Source organism: Cydia strobilella, chromosome 24, assembly GCF_947568885.1.
Source record: "Cydia strobilella chromosome 24, ilCydStro3.1, whole genome shotgun sequence".
NCBI classification, from domain to species: domain Eukaryota; kingdom Metazoa; phylum Arthropoda; class Insecta; order Lepidoptera; family Tortricidae; genus Cydia; species Cydia strobilella.
Window position 1 is genome coordinate 4,844,172 of NC_086064.1, and position 22,721 is coordinate 4,866,892.

Consider the following 22,721-nt stretch of genomic DNA (forward strand, 5'->3'; position numbering starts at 1 on the left):
AGCAAATACCTAGGGAATCCATGCACACTAAAGGAGGCAACTAGCAACCTGAAGACCTTGCTAGGCTTCGTGGAGGAGCTGGGGTGGTTAGAGTAGCGCTACCTCGTTTCACGCAAAATAGGCACATTGGATGTCGAGTTGCGGAAAATGCCCAGCAAAACTAACTAACTAACTATATCAGAGTTTTAAAACCTGGCTCCTTTTCATGCCACCTCCCCTAGCATATCCTTAGCTCGAAAACGGCATAAATGGCAAATTTATGGGACACAATGTTGTTGTAATTAGTTATTGTTATACTAAAAAGTACATTATTTTATACATTGTGGAATATATTTATATTAAGTTGAATGTGTTTTTTTACAATGTCTGGCAATCTTCACTGGGTTGCTGGACTTGCTGGAGAGATGCTCTATGCAACCCCGACTCTATTTGCCCTCTACACCCAAACTATAGAGGGAAAGCATGACAAATTACAAGATTCTATTTTGCCTTCGCCATGTTGCGGATGCCTACTAATAAGCAAATAGATTAAGTTGGTCATGCTTCATCTAAAAAAAAAAATTAGCAAAATTTTACAACTTTTATTCAAACAAATCTAAATAAATAACAATGGACACCTTATTCACACTCAAAGTAACATTTTCTTAACACCATTCTGATACTGATACCCAATTCAGCCGTGATGGCCAAGATGTCAATCGTTTGCGCCGTAGCGAACGAAACGGTAATGTCTCTCTATCACTCTTCAATATAAGTGCGACAGAGAGACATTAGCGTTAGTGATAGAGAGACATTACCGTTTCGTTCGCTACGAGGCAAACGATTGGCATCTTGGCTAGCCCTCTGAAGACTCCGACCTTTTCTGAGACAATTTCTTCAGGCGACTTACAGCTTACATATTGATAAATTTAGACAGCTCTGCTGCTACATACTATCTGTAACAAATTCAGGTTTTTTTAGGTTTACTTGGCGGTCGTTCATTAATAAAGTATAGTAATTCATTAAGGTATGTTGAGATGGTTTGGACTCGTGGAAAGAATGAGTGAAAGAAGGCTAACAAAGAGAGTGTATAAGGGAGAGGTAGAAACGGGAGTTGGAAGGGGCAGACCTCGGCGGACTTTCTCTGATCAGATCGGGGAAATCCTGAAGAAAGGCCAGGTCAAGAGCACCCTAAACCGGCGAGCTTGTATGAGGAATGTTATGAAAGTGAAGGAAGCGAAAGAGGTATGTCAGGATCGTAGCAACTGGAAATCCGTGGTCTCTGCCTACCCCTCCGGGAAATAGGCGTGATTATATGTATGTATGTAATTCATTAAAACTTTCTGCACGCCAACGAAACGATTAAATCAGATCGGTATAAGACGGTTATTTAGACATTGGGCTCAAAAAGATGTGGACAAATTCATTATTTAACGGACCTCCCGCAAATGGCCTCTATGAAAACATCAGCTATAATCGCATGCCATTTGCAATACAATTGAATTCGTTGCTCCAACTTAGCAGGCAATTATCTTAAATCGCGTGTCATTTGTTGCAAGGTCTTTAGAAGCCTTCAGGCATCTGTCCAACTGGCTATAAATAGTTTGTCTTTGTGGCTATTTAGACTGCCAGCGTCGCCAGCGAATAGCTTTCCAAAAGAAAACTCTCGTACACAAAAACTAGATAGTTCTTTGCTTTTCTACTACACACCCAAGTCACTCTACACTACCTAGTGTACCTATGTATGTGTGTGATGTACCTACATCATATCGAACCTGCATTAAAGACTGAACAGAGAACGTGAGACGGGCACCGCCTGCAGAGTTATGATTGATGATAAAGTGTCTCGCCAGGCGCCGGTCTTTGTTGTTAACTTATCTTGCTCGACATACACCGGATCTGCGAGACAAATACAATAGAACTTGCAAGTTTCCGTGACAAACAGATTATGATTTTATCAGAGCCAATAAGTGCCTGTCCGGGTCTGAGCTCAGGATGTTCTGTGACCCTCTATACAACTATGAACAGGCGGCCTAGCCAAAGTGACGATCGCTTGCGCTTCGCCATCGAATCGCTTTGTCTCTCTATCACTCTTCCATTAGTGTGACAGTGACAGTTGCGTTTCGTTCACTACGTAGCGTTAGCGATTGGCATGTTGTCCACGGGGTCAGGTGAGTTCTGTGGCGAGGCTGGCACACAACGTGTATGCACATTACGTGCCAGCCTCACCGTAGGGTCTATAGGCAGGGAAGAAGCATGCACGCATACGGTGGAGGAAACTGATTCTTTAGCTATTTGCGGTTCAAGTAAATTTGGTTGTATATACTTTATGCTAGACTGTCCAATGTAAAGTGAACCGTAAACTGCTAAATAATCCATTTCCTCGACCGTACATGCCACGCAATCCTGTATTCCAGTAGTAAGCAGCACGCGTAGCCACTTCAGCTATTTAAGTTATGCTGTTGTTTGGGCAAAGTGATGGTCGTAAGCAGCACGCAGTAACTATGATATCTTGTAGTTAGACTATACACTAATACAGGTAATACCAGGCAAGTTTTGCGGCGAATTTGCGACGTAATGTGCCTCCCAGTGCATGCAGTGGATCTCCCACGGCACGGTGATGGTAGTAAGCAAAGCTCGTAGTCTCTCAACGCGCACGAGCTGCGTTATGCTTCCTGTGCTAGCTCGTTGCATGGCTACAATATAAATATTATTTAATGCATACCTATATCATATTATAAGTAATAATAACAGTGTTTATTACTTACCTATCAGTTTTCTACTGAAATTTAATAAATCATTTATTTACATAAAAGATATATACCGTGGTACTACTAAACTAAATTAATAACTAGCTTTCTACTTACTTTTAGCAATTTTTAATTCTTAAATAAAATTAATAAATATTTGCACAAGGAAACGTAAACACTCGTTTTTATGACGTGGATTTCGTTTTTTTTTGGCTTTAGTTGTCAAATGTTAAAGAAGTTCCTTATATTTTAAAATTTCAAGTGACTTAATTTGGTTTAAAAATAATGGAATATAAAAAAGGTGGTTTATGTTTCTTTTGATTTGTCATATCTAATGGCATTCAAAAGCGTATCCCGGACTCCTTTAAGGGGTTATTACGTCTATCCTGTCGGGGTAGATGCGGCAGTGCGTGCAGCAGTTACTCTACATAAGTATATGCTGACTGCATAAGAACCGGTAATCTATAATTAAGTTTATGGGTCATTCTCTGAGAATGTCTGCGGTTTCGTCTAATTGCCACGATTCTTTTCATACATTTTGTATGGGTCGCGGCAATTACACCGCAGACATATTTTTTAGAATGAGCGTCATATCGTTTATAGGTACAAACTACGGTCGGAGCAGCGCATTACAATTTACTTTTTTTAGGGTTCCGTGCTCAAAGGGTAAAACCGGGACCCTATTACTAAGACTCCGCTGTCTATCCATCTGTCACCAGGCTGTATCTCATGAACCGTGATAGCTAGACAGTTGAAATTTTCACAGATGATGTAGTTCTGCTGCCGCTATAACAACAAATACTGAAAACAGAAAAAAGTAAACATTTAAGTGGGGCTCCCATACAACAAGCGTGATTTTTTTGCCGTTTTTTGCGTAATAATGGTACGGAACCCTTCGTCCGACTCGCACTTGGCCGATTTTTCGTCTTTCGTAAGAACGGGTAGTAAAAATAAAACAAGGTTCTATAATCAAGTTTATATAATATTGTAATTTACTCTGCGCGTAAACAGCGGTCGGAGCAGCGCTTGAGGCAGTCGGCGTCGTTGCGGCAGTGCGCGCGGCAGCTGGCCTGGCAGCGGGTCGTTGTGCGCACGTTCGTGCGCTCTAGCTTCTCGTCAAACATCACGCTGAAATTGTAGAAAAGTGAATACGTGAAATATATTGTGAAGTGATTTTGACAACTGCCGTACTCGTATTACTTATTTGGTGGTAAAATGTCTAAGCACTTACTACAAAATATAGTAGGTATAGGTACAGTCGACTACAAAGAGATATATCCACTTTTTCACTTTATTACAATGCAGTAAGGTGAAAAAGTGGATACATCTCTTTGCAGTTGACCGTACAAACAATGGTATATCACGTTCGGCTTGCGACCGCTCTGAGGAATCCTGTAAATACCTATTCTGTGGCTCAGAATCCGTGTAAGCTAACTTTGTACCGATTTGAACAGAAAAAAGTGAGGGAGTATCATAATAGACATTATATATTTGTTTTTATGAAATTTGACATTGCTTGTGAGATTAATTTTACTTAATTATATTTATTTTTATACCTGTCAACAAGAGGTACGCTGGTGCAAGTAGAAGCATCACTGTGTAAGACGGGAGGAGCCACGGCAGCCATTAAAGAGCTATCCTCGCCTACTAACTACGTAAGGAATGTGGTCGAGGTACACAATGTTGAAGAGATATCCACCTTAATTATAGGGCCATTGAGCTTATAATCACCTGTCAATAAACGGTACGCTGGTGCAAGTAGAAGCATCACAGTGTAATACGGGAGGAGCTACGGCAGCCATTAAAGAGCTGTCCTCGCCTACTACGTAAGGAATGTGGTCGAGGTACACGTTGTCGAAGAGGCACATGCGTTTCATGTACTCCTCAGGGTGCGTCCAGATTGTGGGGGGGATGCCTGGAAAAAGGAAATAATGTTGTAGCAAATTTGACTGCCTCCTAGCCTGGTCGGCAGTGACTCTGCCTACGATACAGAAGGTCCCAGGTTTGAATCCTGGTAAGAACTGTTGCAAATTTGAGGACTGTTCTTGAGAATCTTGAGATTCCGACCTTTGTCCCAGTTCGATTGTATGAAAGAGAATTATGTAGACATAGTGCTCACTCCATACATCAGTTTTGTTACCAAAACGACTATTATTTTCGTAGTCGACATCTAGCGTCAAGTAGCTGAATTATCAGTACTGCTACTCGACACTAGATGTCTACTTAATTCTCTTTGATTGTATTATCTTATCTTATGGTTTTCTTATCTTATCTTAACTTGCAGATACACTTCGACCCATAGGGATCTTTTGTGCAGTTACCCCCTAGGAAAGATTGATTGTATTAATACGCACCGACGGCGAGGTATCGAGTGTTGCACGTATGCTCTTGGACCAGCAACGACCGGTTACGGAACCATCCGACCAGCCAGCGTAAGTCCTCGAACTTGGTGATCTCGTCGTTGATGACCTTGCGCGTGAGACGGAGGTATTCCACGTCGGCCTCGATCACGGATTCGTCCTTGTCTTCGCCGTAACTTGAAACAGAGGCTAATATTAAAATGGCTGATCTTCTTATGAACGTTATTTCTTGAAAAATTCGTTTCCATAATCTATTGGAGTTTTCAAGAATAGTAGATTGTTAACCAAGGGATGAAAGGCACCTATTTCTGCCGAGGTAGTTTGGCGCTCGAATGCAGTGAGAGCAACATTAATCCGAGGCTGAAATGATGCCTGTCACTCGAGTTAAACACTACTTTTCATTTCGCATACGAGGACAGTAAAATGCATGTTTTTTTTTAAACATGACTAAGTATAAATTTGTATATTATTTTTTGAGGGTACTTTCAATTTACAATTTATGGAATGAGGAGTTAAATTTAAATATCAGAATGGAAATTGTATAACAAATCCATCCAAAATTTCAATTGCTTATCGTAAAAAAATATAAATAATCGTACTTGGAACGTAAAATGTTCTAGTGCAGAAACGTATCATTTTCTGCACAACTTTTAGAACAACAATGACCCTCTCTCAGAGCATGAGAGATGAAAAAAACTTATGCTGTTAGTATGTTTAAATAATCAATATAATAGGCCACCAGTTAGAAATCAATCTATTATGTGATCTGAAAACTTCACTCTTTCCAGTGAGTTTTAACATGATTTTATAAAACATATCGAACATGTTGTAATTGTAACCTTCTAATCTACGATAAAATAATGATATTGCTATTTCGTTGACTAAATAAAATTACTTACTTGCGGTACTGCATCTTAAGGATGGCCTCCGACATGTGTATACGGAAGATGACACCGGGCCGCAGGTGAGCCTGGTACAGGTCCTTTGGCATCTCTACGTACTTCCCATCCTGTACAATTAAATAGGTATTGTTTATTATGTAACAATGTGCTAGATGGCGCTGTACTTTGATTACCATAGGTAGGTACCTAAAACGCCTTCATTGTCCTTTTATTGGACTTTCGCGCCTGTACATGACATCGGTCAGGCAAGTCCAATTTTAGTTTCAGGCTTATAAAATGGAAGGAATGAATTCATTTGCACAAACCAAAGCCAAACTGCAGCGCTCTACAGGTATCTCACTCGTCGCGCTGCCGTTGTACACAGACAGGGCGGCCACGGCCACTGGTACCTGCTCGTGTTACTATGTACACGAACCTCAGTCCTCCTCTGGTCGGGTCCTAGCCAGGTGTCGTATAAAGGCTTCTTCTCCTTGCGGCGGCGTCGGCTGCGGCGCGCCACTGGTACTTCGGTCGTCGCGCTGCCATTCCCCTACCACAGACACGGCTTTCAAAAAAGTGCAAGCTGCTATAGATTAAAATACTTAATAAAAAGATCTAGTAGGTAAAACTATATCTATTAATTATTTATTATCATTATTATTATTAATCTATGTTTGATGTGCTTCGATAAGAACCTGTGATCAAGTAAAACATACATTTCAGGACTAAATAAGTAGACACGTGTTTTACATATGTTTGAAATAACTATGAGGCGCTGTGGGCGCTATACAAGGCATATACTGCAGTTATACCGTTTTTGGATTAAATAAATTAAAACAACATCGAAGTTTCATTTAACATTGCTCAAAACATACAGTAGCGGCAAAAAATCTATCATATTCCTATTTTCTTGCGGGCATTCATTCGAAAATCCGTGAAATTAGACTTTATAACATGAACACAATGATTGTATCATCATTACGATCATATATATACTTATTACGTCCCGCACGTGACAACATAGGCAGCCAAGTTACCACATTGGGGACTTCACACACACCAATTAATGTATGTTATAAATATTGAATTTCTTATTTGGAAACACTGGAAAGCGAATCTTATCAACAATAAAACCTTTTTCACCTTCGTTAGCCTCTGGTTTGAAAATTAAATCGAATCATTAATTTACAATTTAACACCCACCGGGCTACCGCGAAAACTCGGGCAAACTAATTATTTTTAAAATGTACCCTATATATATATATATATATATATACTTTGATCGAATTGCCCTTTTCATACGCCCCTCTAATGTAAATTACGTCGAAATCGCTAGAATTATTTTTAAATGAAATTGACAAAATTTAAATTGTACCTACAAGAGCCCGTAAGGTACAGGATGGAGGTATACAATTTTGAATTTACAATGTCCTGTAACGTTACAGTGTACTTATTTTAACCACATACCTGCTCTTTCGGTGGAGCTCCGGTGTGGCCCTGACGCCTCTGCACGCGTCCGCGCCGCCGCTGCATCAATATGATTTTTATTTTTCACTATTTTAAAATAAACACTAGCTTCTGTCAACCACTTCGTCTGCGTGGAATGATGATTGATGAAAACTACCCTATGCCCTATATCTCCATACCAAATTTCATTCCAATTGGTTTAGCAGTTTAAGATAGATTTCGCGATTTCGTGGTTGGTCCCATAGTAAAAGTAGCTCAGTATAATCCCAAAACCTCCCTAGCAACGGGAAAGCACTTATTTTTTAACCACCTGTATATTGATACCCGAGCAAGCGAAAGATTCCAAAATTGAACCACGAGCGTAGCGAGTGATCCGAAAATTGGAATCTTCAGCGTTGCGAGGGTTTCAAGGCACGAGGGTTAAACAATGTTTGTTACCGAGTGAAACACAATTTTTTTTACCACACCAACACGAGAAAAATACCAACTGTTAAACATCAAACAATATGAAACCAAATCAAATCCAAATGAACGTTATTAAATATTTATCATTCAAAACCACCATTTAAAAGTATCAGCCAACATGAGCAAACAACTCAAAATTTGCATCATTACTTTGCCTCACATGTGAATAAAATGCAACTTTCTTATCACTTGTAAAAACAAAGAGAGCATTTCCGAGCTGGTGTGGTGAAAAAATCATTTCCTCACGGACGAGAATTTGTCAATGCTATTTTGGAAAAAGAAAATAGTCACCTAACTTATTATTTAGTACCGCTTCCTTCCAAAGTCGGTTAGAAAGGTAAGTAGCAAATGTTATAAATAATACAACCAGCTAAATCCCCACAATTTATTGCCAAATCACTCCTCAATATCCTTAGGCTCAGTGATGGAATCCACAAACACTACTGAGTTACATTCCGCCGCGTCACACTGAAGCATTGGGGGTACTTCCACAGGCGTCACCGAATACTCGTCTCCAATCACATAGGGACTTCCATCGATCCATAGAGCGTCAAACAGACAGTATATGTGTACTTTTATAGTCATGTAACTAATGAATTTGTAGATTCTTCCTCCACACTCACCTAGGTGCTCTTTAATGCTTTTGTCTGTCTTATACATGAGTAACAAGTTGTGAAATTTACTGATCTCATCCATGACAACTTTTTTTATTAAGTTAGTATAGATTATATCTGATTCTATATGTCTCTCCGGGTCTTCGTACATGCGCTGTTTGATTCTTAAAATCGCATCGGACATACGCACTCTGAAAATCACCCCGGGTGACATTTGATCGGGTAGTATGGCGGGTTTTTTGGTTGAAGTTGTGAATTCTAAAACCCGATCTTTTACGGGTTCCGGGTACACGTAGTGGTGGGGTCTTTCTCGTATTTTAGGGCCTTGTTGAGTGAGGAAGCGACGCGTTCTCTGCACAGATAAAAAAAGTATTTTGAACCAAACATGTAAAAGAAAATTTATAAAAATATTGGAACTTTCAAGGTATCTTGAACACAAAAAACTGTGTACTAAAAAGTACAGGTATCAAATGATAGTTAAAATATTAGTTCCAATTAATAATATGACAAGGTTTCTTGGTTCAAAATACCTTTTTTATCGGTGTGCAAATAATCTTTGTGTTTATGTAGCGTAGCCTTAGATACTTAATACATTTAAACAAGTGTCGGACCACGCATACCATATTTCCTGTGCCATATTTGTGTTTTGTACAATAAAGAGTTTACACATACATACATAATGGAGGGTTCTGTACTTTGATATGACACGAAAAAACCGGCCAAGTGCGAGTCGAACTCGCGTTCCAAGGGTTCCGTACATTACACAATTTTTAACAATGTATTTTTTTTTATGTGAAACGTGAGTTAAATGTCTTTAAAAAACCCGTAGGGGTCGGATCAAAAACTAAGTAATTAAGTTCGACTCACGCTTGACTGCACATTTCTAATAATATTTTTTTCGCAGTAGTTACCAGTGGTAAAAAAATTCCCAGTAGTAACCACTGGTAACAACTTGGTGGTAACTAGTGGGAATAATGAAACCAGACAGTCAAACATAATTGAACTAAATCAGGTCCATAAAGTTTTATGAGTAAGGGGGGTTGACTTTACTTTAAGAGAGGTATGGGCACTGTGAATGACATCTCGCTTTGTGTGGTAGGGCACAGCACAGCGGATGTCATTCCAGATCTAGAGCAGAGCCCAACTGTGGTAATAAGATACCTCCACCTTACAGAAAACCGCAGCCAAATAACACTAGACCCTACTCATAGTGTTGTGTTCCTGCCGGTGAGTAAGGTTGCCAGAGCTCAACGAGGGTGCGGTGTTAGGGTCGGCAACGCGCATGTAACTCCTCTGGAGTTGCAGTCGTACATAGGCTACGGAGACTGCTTAACATCAGGCGGGCTTTATGCTTGTTTGCCACCGACGTAGTATAAAAAATAAACAGCGTACCTTGGCCCGCCGCTTAAGTCTGTTGTGCTCGGGCGCGTCGTCGGCCAACTCCTCAGCTTTCCCAGCGATGTCGTACGGCGCCCACGGCTCCGATCCGCGGTCTAGCTCGCCCTGACACAAACATAAGACACAACTAGAGATGCCCCGAATACTGGTTTTGGCCGAATACCGAATATTCGGCACCTCTCTCGGCCGAAGCGCCGAATATTCGGTATGACATGCGAACATTTTGAGTCAATTATTATGAAAACTGTTCGCCAACAAAGCACAACGTTTACTAAGATATATTTTTTGTTTAACAGAATAATTAATGTAGTTACAAGTCAATCAAATCAGACCCATGATAAAAATAATATATTTTGTTATCAACAAATGCTCAAAAAAGGGTAGGTAAGGTATTTAACAACTTTCCAAGAATACATTTTAAATATTAATTAGGTTAACCTTGTTTTTATTTTGTAATTTTTCTATTTAGGTATGTGCAACAGATATTCGGCCGAATAGTAGGCAACAGTAGGTCGAATACCGAATTGTTGTTGTTTAAGCTAAGCTTCGCCTCCCCATAAAGATAACCAATTAGGATGCATTTTGGATTCCTTATCTTTGTTTGCAAAGGCCACAGTCACAAAAACAATGGACAGCAATAAACTTTATCTGAGCTAACCTTTTTTTTCAACACCTACATTTTTAGGTGCCATGCTATTCTTCATCACTTTTATGACATTCGCCTGACCGACTGCAAGACGGTTAAACGATTTTTGCCCTTAAGGTGGTTCACCGGGAATGGCCCCGATTGTACCTAGTTAAAATTAAGAAATACCATATATTACCTTCATATGCGGGACTTTCTTTGGTGACATAAGATTAACGGGCTGCTCGTATATGTCATCTTTTAACTGCAACCAGAAAAATGTATGTAGGTAAGTACATTAATTAATCATTAAGTATTAATTGTATAATAAGGTTATAGAAGGGCAAGGGCAGCTAAACAATAAATATTTTGCGTGAATAGTTTCATGATATATAGGTACACATGTAAGTGGCGTGGCCAACCTACTACCTAGGTCAGTGGTTCTCAATCTTTTTTGGTGACAGAACTCTTTTGGACAGCGAAATATTTGACGGAGCCCCAAATTAAAAACTTTCGTTGGTCACTGTGGACCAGACATAGGAGAGCTGGCTTAGATGCTTTTTTTTGGGCTGGTTTTTTTACAAGTATTCTCGCAGAGCCCCTACAGAGGCTTTGCGGAGCCGTTGGCTTTAACTTCTGGATCACTGGTCCCCAAGTTGCCGGTAAGTTAAAAGGGAAGATGGTTTGTTGGATCTATCTTCGGATGTGTGCGCGGATGTTGTGTGTTGTGTGTCGGACTATTGACAATAATTAACTTTTATGTGTAGTGGGTGGTTTGAAAATGTGATGTCTACCTCAAACTTTAAATGCACTTTTCGTGGCGTAGTCACAAAAATCTCTGTTTTGACATTTTGCTGGGACGTCAGTTAGCCGTGACCACGACCAGTGAAACCTGTGTCGAAACGTCGGTAAAGGCTTGGAACAAATTACCCTCAGAAGTTGTGAACTCTGCAAGTGTTAATCAATTTAAAAATAGACTAGACAAACTATGCTAACTGTGCTAAGTGAACTATGATTTAGACGTACCAGCATCAGCTGCCTGTCTAAAATAAAATAATAATAATAATAATAATAAATAAAGGTAACAAAATAAATTTGCGATAGACCCGTTTCTAAATGTGATTTATTATTTACCTATTACTTACGTTGTGGAAATTAAATCCGAAGCTGGGCTCAGGGTCCGCACACGCCGCACTCAGCAACTGAAACAAACAATTTACAGTAATAATTAAATGTAATTTATGCATGTCGTTTTAAAATGAGAGCGTAACTTTGATTGTATGGGAGTCTTTTTTGCGGCGGGTTCGTGTGAATCTTAAAGTATGTTCAGTTTTCTTACCAGTAGCCCACACAACGTTAAGAACATGTCTTCGAGCCAGCCTCTGGCAGCGAATGACTATGTTCCAGTTAGCAAGAGTTGTTTAGCTTTTACTAATTGATTGTTAGTTTTAACTAATTGGGATAGTTCGATCGATAAGGCTTTGGCGATAAAAAATATCCCATAAGTTTTATTAACTAGTTAAGGCTTGGCAATATGGAATACACATACATTACGGTACCAGGCTAGAGCAACGATACCCAACCTGCGGCCCGACGGGCTTTTTTGGCGGCCCGCCAGGTAGTGATCCTGGTATAGGTTCTCGCCATCTGATCACTAACTATTTTGCCTAGACATGAGTATGGTATGGCGTAGAATATTCAATTTTTTGAGCGGAGGCTAGAGAAGACAGCAGTAAGAAATGTTTATCCAAGTTTTTAGGCATTTGAATATATTGATTTCAGTAAATATTTAATATTAACGTGTACAAATAAACAAAACAAAGTAAGACGGCCATAGACATTTTTATTTGACACCTATCTTATCAATCTAGTGTTGTAACTTAGCTTTATCGTTTTTTTTTGCCAAATTTGCTTTTTGGATACTTGGCATTATGTTCGATAGTGAATGGCCTAATTTATTCGTAGTTACTTTGCGAAACGTCATCACTACAAATTTTCTTTATCTGTGACTGACAGTATGTCTCCAAGTGTCATGTCATATGAAATGTATAAATCTCCCTTCTAAAGTGAATTGTAATATATATCCAGACTCTTAACATTTATTTATAAATTATTACCAAGTTCGTTTGTGTTTTCGCTACGCGCCGACGAATTCCAGTAAGTTTTTACCATAGTTTTAGGTTATGTCGACGCAGCTACAATATTGTTTACGGCTGCATATAATCTGTTTTAAGTCAATATTTGAATGCTGATTTGGGCGTTATCGGATAACGGCGCATTTAATCCTCCTTGGCAACAGATTTCTTGATATAGATAGTTATCTGCAGTGTTCGCAACTTTAAGTATATGTATTGATTTAGGTTTTTGCAGATGTTTTCGCGTCAAAATAACTTATTTTTCTGACACTACACTCAGTTCGGTTTTGTGAAATGCTGACGACACTGTTTAAATTTGTACATTATACATTTATTCAAATGTGGTTTGCATGGCACAATACTCAAGTACTTTCCATCATGTTACTATTTATTTATCAATGATAATAAATAATTTGACAACAATAACGCACGTTGCTCTATGTATGTATATAGTCATCAATTTGTTCATCTTACTATTTATAGTATTGGTCAATGATAGTAAATATTAGACAATACTTGCCCATTGCTCTATGTTATATTATAGTCACTGATCATCTTTAATCAATTTTATCAACGATAGTCAATCTTTTGACAATAATTACTTATTTTATATAACATTTGACTCAAACAACAATGCCCATATTACAAATAACTTGTAGACTGACATACATAGTCTCGGTCTCGTTTTTACCCTTTGGGGTACGGAACCCTAAAAATGCGTCTATTACGACAGATATGACAGCTAGGTGGCGCAAGCGCGAGCAGGCGTCCGTTCCGTAGCGGTACGCGGCAACTACTTGGCTACATGGCTAGACACCAAAATTGGTGTGATCTGCATGTACTTCATCATCGTCGTCAAAATAGGCACATTGGATGTCGATTTGCGGAAAATGCCCAGCAAAACTATGTACTTGTAGCGACGCGACGAAATCGCGGAGTGAGACACGCCTGGCGCTGTACAGTTGAGTCGCTCGTGGCAGTCGTGGCACAATACACGTGGGGTTATTTTTTAGCTGTGCTCAGACTTCTATGTAGTTATTCTAGTTCGTTGTTAAACCCTTAACCTTTAATCCGTATTATGACGAGACTGTAGTGTAAAAAACATCATTCCTACTAACATATTCCTTTTCTTGAAATGTAAAGAAACGAGTACTTCTCTGATAATAGAAATGGAAATATCCGTATTGCATATTGCAGTTGTTTTGTGGTTCCTTTTATTAACCACAATAGATAAGAACAGAACCATAATGGGGGTTACCATATCAAATAATGTTATGGTCTTAAGGGTCCCCGGCAAGCTCAGTTCTCCATACAAACGTAGTTCCGCTCTCATTTTAAAACGACTACCTAGATTACTCTGAAACTTTGTACTTACTCATACTCATACTCATTTATTCATAATATTCTTAGAATATTACATGTCAAACATCAGAATATAAATTATTACCATCACATAATTGATACTTTAGTATTTACTTTAGGATAAGGTATATCTATGTCTGTAATTAGTTTATGTATCTTCAGATACCATAGTTAAAAAAATACAGCAAATTTAAATTTTTCATACGAAACTTGTTTTTGCTCTATTTCGTTTGTTTTATAAACTGGAGCTATATAAACTAATTACAGACCTAGACCTCATGTCATTGTATGTGCAAAGTTTCATTACAATCCAACACGTAGTTTTAAAATGAGAGCGGAACTACGTTTGTATGGGAAGGTGGAATTCGGCCGAGCTTGCCGGGGACTCTTAACGTGCACGTGGCCACGTGCGCGTTGTAATATGCGTGTCGTGTGCGTGCACGGCTTCAAAATTTTAGAGCAGGCGTAAGTGCACTTATACGCACACGCAGACGGTGTGCTCAGGCCTTCATGGTAAACTGTCCGTCACAGGGCGGACTGGCTATACATCAAAAATCACTTGCGTTTCTATGTGTGAACGGCACGTGCACGCGGCATGCGTCATTGTGTAAGTTGCTTAAAAATAGTACTGAGCGGCCGGCAACGGCCGTCAATCTGCTGTCGCGGGGCGAGGTAATCCGAGTCGGGGCGGGGCGGTGCGTGGCCGTTCTGTATGATAATACTATTACTTATTCTGTGGTTCCGTTTCGTCTGCAGAGGATATGTACCGTCACTTAAATATTTATTTTATTTTGTGATTAGTATTTGTTGTTATAGCGGCAACAGAAATACATCATCTGTGAAAATTTCAACTGTCTAGCTATCACGGTTCATGAGATATAAGCCTGGTGACAGACGGACGGACAGACAGCGGAGTCTTAGTAATAGGGTCCCGTTTTTACCCTTTGGGTACGGAACCCTAAAAAGGAGTTTATAGGTCTAGCGGGAAAGCGTACCGTAATAAAATGTATAAAAACAAGTTGCAGGGATCTGTGTCAAATGGCGTATTACCTTACGCACAGTTTCGTATTAAAAGTGATCGTATTAAGCTGTTTTTACTGTATTCGTGTTGATCATCACATAACTATAATCTCATAGGCCGTCAGCTTTGTAGATTACACGCAGGGTAACATGGCGTTATCATCATAATCATAATTAATTGGTGATTAATTGATTATAATTGCGTAATAATTTTCGCGAACTTTTTGAGTTGCAAGGTTTTTCTTTCTTCGTATGCCTTTTGTGGCTACCGGGAGATAAACTTACGCTGTTTCAAATTACTTTCTTAAATGTATTTTTGCCTCAAAATCTTTAAATTCGAAATAGACGGCAAATAAATTTTGGAGGTTCAATGATATAACTATACATGTTCTGGTGTTTTTTTTCGTTAGAACTATAGTCTTGTACAATTTTATTTAGAATTAGCCTTTCGTATGTTTGTTTTTTTTTACATTTACTTTTAATTTAAATGAGTATCAAATTAATATCTGAGCTTCTTTTCGTGATGCCCTTTCCTTATCAAGAAGCAAAGTCAAAGAAATACCTGTGTACATTAAAAGACAAAACAAGAAGGAGATACCATTTATTGTCGAGCACATTTTAGTAATAAAAATACGCAAAAAAAAAAACATTTCAATTTCAATGTCAAATTTTTAATTCGGGCAAATGCCCATATAATTTGTTAGTAATACAATTAAATTGATCTTATTTATTAATTAAATTAATTAATTAAGCCCAAACTTTTATTAATTATATTAATTAAGAACAAATAAATTCTTTTGACTAAAGAGATTTGAAGGTCCTGTATAGGGATAATGATTTGACGCGGCAGGTATATATTATATATATATATATATATAGGTATATGTATATATACATGGGTATAAATAATTTAGTATTTAAAAAAAGCTTTTAATTCGGAATGTTTTTGATCAAGGTTACGTTTTTGTTTCCTCAAACGCCCTCTGCTGTCCGCTTACGCAAGAGGACAGTGCGACATTGAAGCGACATTGCGCTATCTCCTAACGCACGACCCCCGACCCGTACGGGTCGAGTCAGGAAGTATGCGTATGATGATACGATGCGCGGATGAAGAGTCTTTTTGGAAACCTTTAATATCAACTTGTAGGTCAAATCTTATAAAAAAGTGTTGGATAAATAGTAGTTTATGTGACTGCTACATAATGAAAGGCATTCAAACCCGAGTGTAGGTTTATTAACGAACGAAGTGAGTTTCATAATAGGATCACACGAGTGTTTTATTTTAATGCCTAATTACGTACGGTTACATACACTGCTTTATCTACACACATATTGTAAACTTTCTATGATATATTCACTAACCTTATATTGCAGCCGACTTTGCACGGTGGTTCGGCTTGTATGGAGAAAGTGTCATAAATCAATTTCTCCGAAAGTATCAATACGCGTTTTCAGAAAGAAGTGTGCATACAAAACCTTTCAACTTGTGGGTTTGAAAAAGTTGTGGCTCCTTGAATTCCCTGAAGTTTCTTCTGGTGTCTATCAATCATATATCATATTGAGTTTTTTAATAGGCATTTATGATGATTCATTAATGTAAGTTTGGAGATAATGAAATCTTATGGTTTTATTATGGTTTATGGTAGGTATTCTGAAAGTTCTTTTTGATCAGTCATATCATATATCATCATATCATATCATTTATTCATAAAAACAGTTTTACATTGTGTTTGAATTTATAAATTACTTAAAAGGACATGAACACAACAACAAACAAACATGCAACTAATATTAAAAATTAAAACATAAATTTAAAAAAACGATGTCGTAGGATGTCAAATTGTAAATTTATAAATCATCAAGTCATCGATAACTACGAGTAGTAAAATTTTAATACGAAAACAGTAATTTCTAATATGATTATGATACTTATTGAAGTAGGTAAAATAAGATTCACTAACGGCCACAGAATTGTATTATATGTATAAGTAATATTTGTAATGAGGTCACCGGGTCTCGTCGAAACTCGAAGCCCACTTGAGCACGCAACGGCTAGCGAACCGTTGGTGCTCGGGGCTGTTGGCGGTACTCTACGGATAAATACGTTTTTTGGCAAAAATTTCATTTTTGGTACAAGCTTTTATTGCTGACTGTACTTTTCTTTCCACATGCAACTAATACACATCGAGACAATTGTAAGATCCTTAAACACAATTAGATTGCATTGTTTTATCACAGAGTTCCTATGGCCACCTCCTGTCTCCATATTGCATTGTCACCGGACTTACATAGGTATGCAAATATTAGCTTCATCGAAAACCGGGAAGTGGGTCTCGGGGGTCGAATTTAACTTGCAAGATTTGACCCGTACAAATTACTACAAGCATAGTTACATAGGAACATACTTACATAGATTGCAAGTTAAATAAAAGCATGTAAAGAATTGTATTATATTTATTTATTTGTGCTTGTTGCTAGGCCTACTTGAAAAAAACATTGTTTTTGGTTTGAGTTATGAATTTTTGAATTAATGTCCTTACGTGGAAGTGAAACGAGTGTGTATGACAGTTCTATCGTGCAAGCTAGATTTGAACCAGTTCTAAATATCCGATTGAGCTGAAATTTACCGTGCCTTCGATGACAATGTAATATTGTACCAACAAATCTGATGCCGGAAATAGGAGGCCATAGGAACAACATTACTACGCAACCTCATTTGCTTTGAGTAACTACTTTTGATGAGTAGTTGTGTGTGTTTTCAACAGCCCTAATACCTTTTTAACAAGTTGTCGTACTCCTCCCGCCCTATGAGAGATTCCATACGACTAATCTGTCCGAGACACGGCAGTTCATCAGCGTTTCGTGTCAGTTTTCGCTACTCTGCTACGAAATGCTGGAACAACATACCCCCTCCAATACGTAACTCTAAAACATTATTCACTTTTAAACTTAAATTTTAACGATATCTTTTCAGCTTGCAACTGCCGTGTTCTTCGCGTTCTATGCATCTTAGTTAGATTATTCCATAGGTATCTTACTTATTTGCGGAGTGATATTGTACATAATGGATATTTTTCTGTTAGTTTAAACCGTCGATCGATGCCTTCTCTAAAAACCTATTTACAACTAAGTACTAACTCACAAATATTTATTAGTTATTGTATTTTATAAATTTAATTATTTAATTTATTTGATTTTATGTATATATATTTATTTAATCTTTATTGCACAATACATGATGGTACAAATGGCGGACTTAATGCCTTAAGGCATATATGATCCACTGTCTATTAAACTAAATACATGCTTGACTTACATCTCTTTATATATATTTTTAAATATTCCCAAACCACTCACTTCCACATCCACTTTCAAATTTTTCCTTGTATATTGTTTCTAATTTGTGTTAATTATTAGTTGCTTAATCACATTTAGACACTGCCTTTACTGTTCTGAGCTATCTTCTTGCCCTGGGCTCCACGGAAGACCAGCGCTGTAGCATATACCTATATGTTAGAGCATATGCTGAGTGGTGTCCATTTGTAGCCTCTATAGCAGAATCAATACTGACATTATTGCATGTTAGTATAAGCTACAAGTAATTTTACGTGTTAGTGTATAAGATCTTCTTCTTTTTAGGGTTCCGTACCCAAAGGGTAAAAACGGGACCCTATTACTAAGATTCCGCTGTCCGTCTGTCTGTCTGTCACCAGACTGTATCTCATCAGCCGTGATAGCTAGACAGTTGAAATTTTCACAGATGATGTATTTCTGTTGCCGCTATAACAACAAATACTATAAAGTACGGAACCCTCGGTGCGTGAGTCCGACTCGCACTTGGCCGGTTTTTTTTAAAACTTGTATGGTGCTGTATGTAGACTTTTACAATAAACGTTGTCTATTCTAAAAATGTTTGTAGAAACTTATTGAACTTAAGCTTTATGTCCATGTCGATATTAAGAGACCGTATTCGATTTTGGAGCAAAAATGTAAAATTGATAGATTTTGTCGTTGAAATTATACACGTTTTGTTACGTAATATCTAAATAACAAGTATTGATTTCTATTAGCACGTCTTCTCATCTTGCCTTTTAACAATGAGGTCGCGAGCGTGCGTCACCGGTAATGCATGAAGAAAAGGGGCAGTTTTTAAAAATTCATCAAAAAATCATGGTGGTAAATTATACAAATTGATGTATAAGAATAGTTTCAGCAAATGTTGTAGATTGTTTAAGTATCAAAATAACGTTGAAATTAAGTAGATTTTCAGAGAAATTGTCACTTGTTTTAAAATAATTTCTGGAGAAAATTGATTTCGTCTAACTTTCATTTACACTACTTTAAAGTCATAATAATAAAAATGTAGTCTGATAAACGTCAAGTACACGATGTAATATAAAATTACCATGTTTAGCAGTCCAAACTTTACGAAATTTACAAATAAGAGCGACAAAATCAGTGCTTTACGCGCGTTTACCTAAACGTCCATCAGAAAAGCAAACATTACTAATTTAGTGAGTCTGTTTTAAAAAAATTGATCTGATAAAAGGTAAGATAAGAAGACGTGCTAATAGAAACCAGTACTTGTTATTTCAATTAGGTAACAAAAGGTGTAAAATTTCACGGACTAAATCTATCAATTTTACATTTTTGCGACTAAAATCGACACCGGCCTCTTAAACGCCATTCTCGTAACGCCAGGCAGGCGTAAAGGTCATTATATAAAAAGTGTAAACTATACCTCTCGCTCTTGCGTCGAATGACAACAAATTTTTATATTGAGCTGTCAAGAAAAATGTTAGTAGGGTCAAGGAGAGAACAGTGGTTCGGTAGAAAAAGGCCGGGTACAGTGGCTCAGTCAACCTAATTTCAACATGAGAGAGGCGATATTTAGGCGACTGAGCCACTGTTCGAACTGAGCCGCTGTTTCCGCCTTGGCCCTACTGTTTGTAGTATTTTTTTTGAAGTTTTGCATATTAATTTATTTAGAAATTTACCATTAATATATGTACTGTAAAAACCATAGCTTAGTATAGTAGTTATAGACATGAAACCGAGCGACCAGGGGTAAGAGAAAGACATATTCATGTATTGACAGGTTAATGTATGGCAGCATAATCCTTTTTCTCTTTCACTCTTATAAATTTCGGTATTTCGCCATCGCCTCCTACAAATGCTGCCATAACCTGACCATGAAAAAAACCCGGTCGGTTATAAGGACAAAGCATGGCACTATTTTCTCTTTCCTCTTATAGGAATCGCAATAAGACTGTTTTTCTCTATCAAAGAGTGTCAGGCCCTTGATAAAAACATATTTCTTCAGATTTTTTTGAATTAAGCCCAACCAAAAGAGACTCGAGGGAAATGTCAACTGTCATATCATATCACAAGGACAATCATTCGACGCGAGAGGAACCTTTACAGCATCTATTTCTCACCTTGACCTGGAGATAAGAGCCAAAATATCACGACCACGTGTTTTATATCGCCGGGCAAAGCGGGCCGTGTGTGTGTGTCCATTTGTTTATACCTGACTGATAAATAAGATTGTATGACTTGAGACTGTATCCTGTATCACTAAGTGTGGCGCCTGGCGCTTATGCCTATGTGTCAAATATAATAATTCCACGGCCGAATTCGGCGACTGCTGTCATCTCCGTTGCTGGGTGGGTCAAATACTCAGATCACCTTTATGCCAATTACCGCCATTTTGAACTTTATCCTAAAAACGAAACGACAGATAAATTACCTGACCTGCTCAAAAAAATTCACGAGAACTGCGACCTGCAGATGAAAACATCCGGACAGAACTACAATACATAAAATACACTTTATTTATTAATTGTATATGAGATGAGTCTTAAATTGAAACCAAATCACCATTATGAATGATCGAATGAATGATTTTATTCACTTGAATCACTTGAATACATATATAGTAGGGTAAGTAGTGGCAGCAAATGTATGGAACAGTATGCACTTTAGTCTCAGGCACGGTACGATCTCGTGGCTACCGGGCCAAATCAGCTTTGTTTGACCCAAGGAACAATCGTGCCAAGCGGCATCGCCTGAGACTAAAGTGCATACTCAAGACGCTTACTTACCCTACTATATACAGCGCATGCACTTATACACTATATTCTATCAATAACATTACGTTCTAATTGATCTAGAATATCTAGATCAATACGATTGTCTATTCGCGGCCTTCATTTAAGGATATAATCGCTGTGAGAAATATGTTATAGACATAATAGTACAGTACAGTCCTACAGGGTAGAATTTGAGACGGGATAAAAAATACAGAAGCTACTGAAAGGGTAGTTGGCATTAAAGTTAAAGACCAAGAAATCTGAGAATTAAGCTTTAACTTCGAGTTGAAGGTCTAAATCTTCATTTCACCCTGTACTTCGTTCTAAACTTACGACGTTATCGGCAACGTGATCTCGGGCCAGCACGCATTCCCGCTATCAAGGCGTGCGAGGGTGAATGATAAGAATTTTGCGAGTTCGTGTCGTAGGCGTGACCTTTATTTCCAGAGATGAGGTTTTTGTGTTAAGGGGCCCACTGACTATCAGTCCGCCGGACGATATCGGCCTGCCATTTGTTCAGAACTGTCAAATTTTTGTTCTAACTGACAGGCCGATATCGTCCGGCGGACTGATAGTCAGTGGACCCCTTTAAGCTTCGTAAGAACTATTATATAATCTGTGGATAAGCCTATTCCTTATGTAGTATACCTACCCGTAAGGTTCTTTCAAAACTTCAATCTTTTATAAGTGTGAATGGTAAAATATGTGTAATTAATAGTCACAATATCAATTTCCTATCAATCGACCTCAAACAGCGCGAATGTCACACATTGAACACTATCTCCACTACAGAATGACCTGACAATGTCAATGCTTGACAGATCTCAACAGTTGACTGACCAATTTTAATCCTTATAGCTACTAGATAAGGTTTTCTGTCAGAGTATGAAAAGATACAATGCAGTTAAAACTGCGGACATATGACGTATACGGTCGTGGTTTGACGTAAGACTTACCTTGACTTGAGGGCATGTAGTAAGTCGGAGAAGTTTAACTGTATCATTGACCTCTGCACTGGTCGATAGCCTAATAACAGTATTAGGCTTTCTAATTATGTCTCTTCTTTTTGGTCGGTCCTGGTTTTGCAGCTCCTGTGATTCGATCTCCCGTAATCCCCACCGCTTGATGGAGTTTGCCTGAGGTGGCGTTCCTATATTGACCTTCTTAACTTCTAATTATGTACATATATGGATAAAAAAACTTGATAGAAACTTGATACAGTGTATATAGTTTTCCTAACTATTTTCCACAACAACTTTGGGAACAAATCAAATTAGTTTATTAAATGTTTTGATTTGTGTTTTTTAAGTAGTCCTATATATATAAATTATAAACTCACTTCGTCACTTTTTCTTTAATATATGACATATATTACATTTTATATTTTCCACAAGTTGACATCATGCCGATTTTGTCTGAAATCTCATAAAATCGTAACATGGTGTGCAGACGTTTAAATATATCACCGTTTATGTAAATTAACGGAACGATGAGTGGCAAATAAATACAGAAACATGAATAGAAAAAATGCATAAGTTTAAAACTCAGGATACAAAATACAAGAATATACGTA

The 22,721-nt window shown here is 38.0% G+C and overlaps 2 protein-coding genes across 2 annotated transcripts in view; both read right to left on the bottom strand.

Annotated features, from left to right (window-relative positions):
* LOC134752127 (heat shock 70 kDa protein cognate 5) overlaps window positions 1-22,721 on the bottom strand; it is a 154,357-nt gene that overhangs the window by 35,508 nt on the left and 96,128 nt on the right. The window lies entirely within an intron of this gene.
* Window positions 3,686-11,942, bottom strand: LOC134752168 (uncharacterized). The gene is made up of 10 exons (XM_063687777.1): window positions 11,879-11,942; window positions 11,685-11,741; window positions 10,739-10,804; window positions 9,909-10,019; window positions 7,441-7,497; window positions 6,407-6,520; window positions 5,989-6,098; window positions 5,084-5,265; window positions 4,461-4,644; window positions 3,686-3,857 (listed from the first exon to the last, which is right to left on the bottom strand). Exons 1-10 carry the CDS (start codon window positions 11,903-11,905, stop codon window positions 3,722-3,724), a joined length of 1,044 nt encoding a protein of 347 aa, XP_063543847.1. The 5' UTR covers window positions 11,906-11,942; the 3' UTR covers window positions 3,686-3,721.

Coding starts and splice junctions, on each gene's coding strand:
- LOC134752168 (XM_063687777.1), bottom strand. CDS start 11,905: ATGTTCTTAACGTTGTGTGGGCTACTG. Junction 6,521..7,440: donor CCGGAGCTCCACCGAAAGAG/CAGGTATGTGGT, acceptor TGTCTGTGGTAG/GGGAATGGCAGCGCGACGAC. Junction 5,266..5,988: donor CTTAAGATGCAGTACCGCAA/GTAAGTAATTTT, acceptor CTCTGTTTCAAG/TTACGGCGAAGACAAGGACG.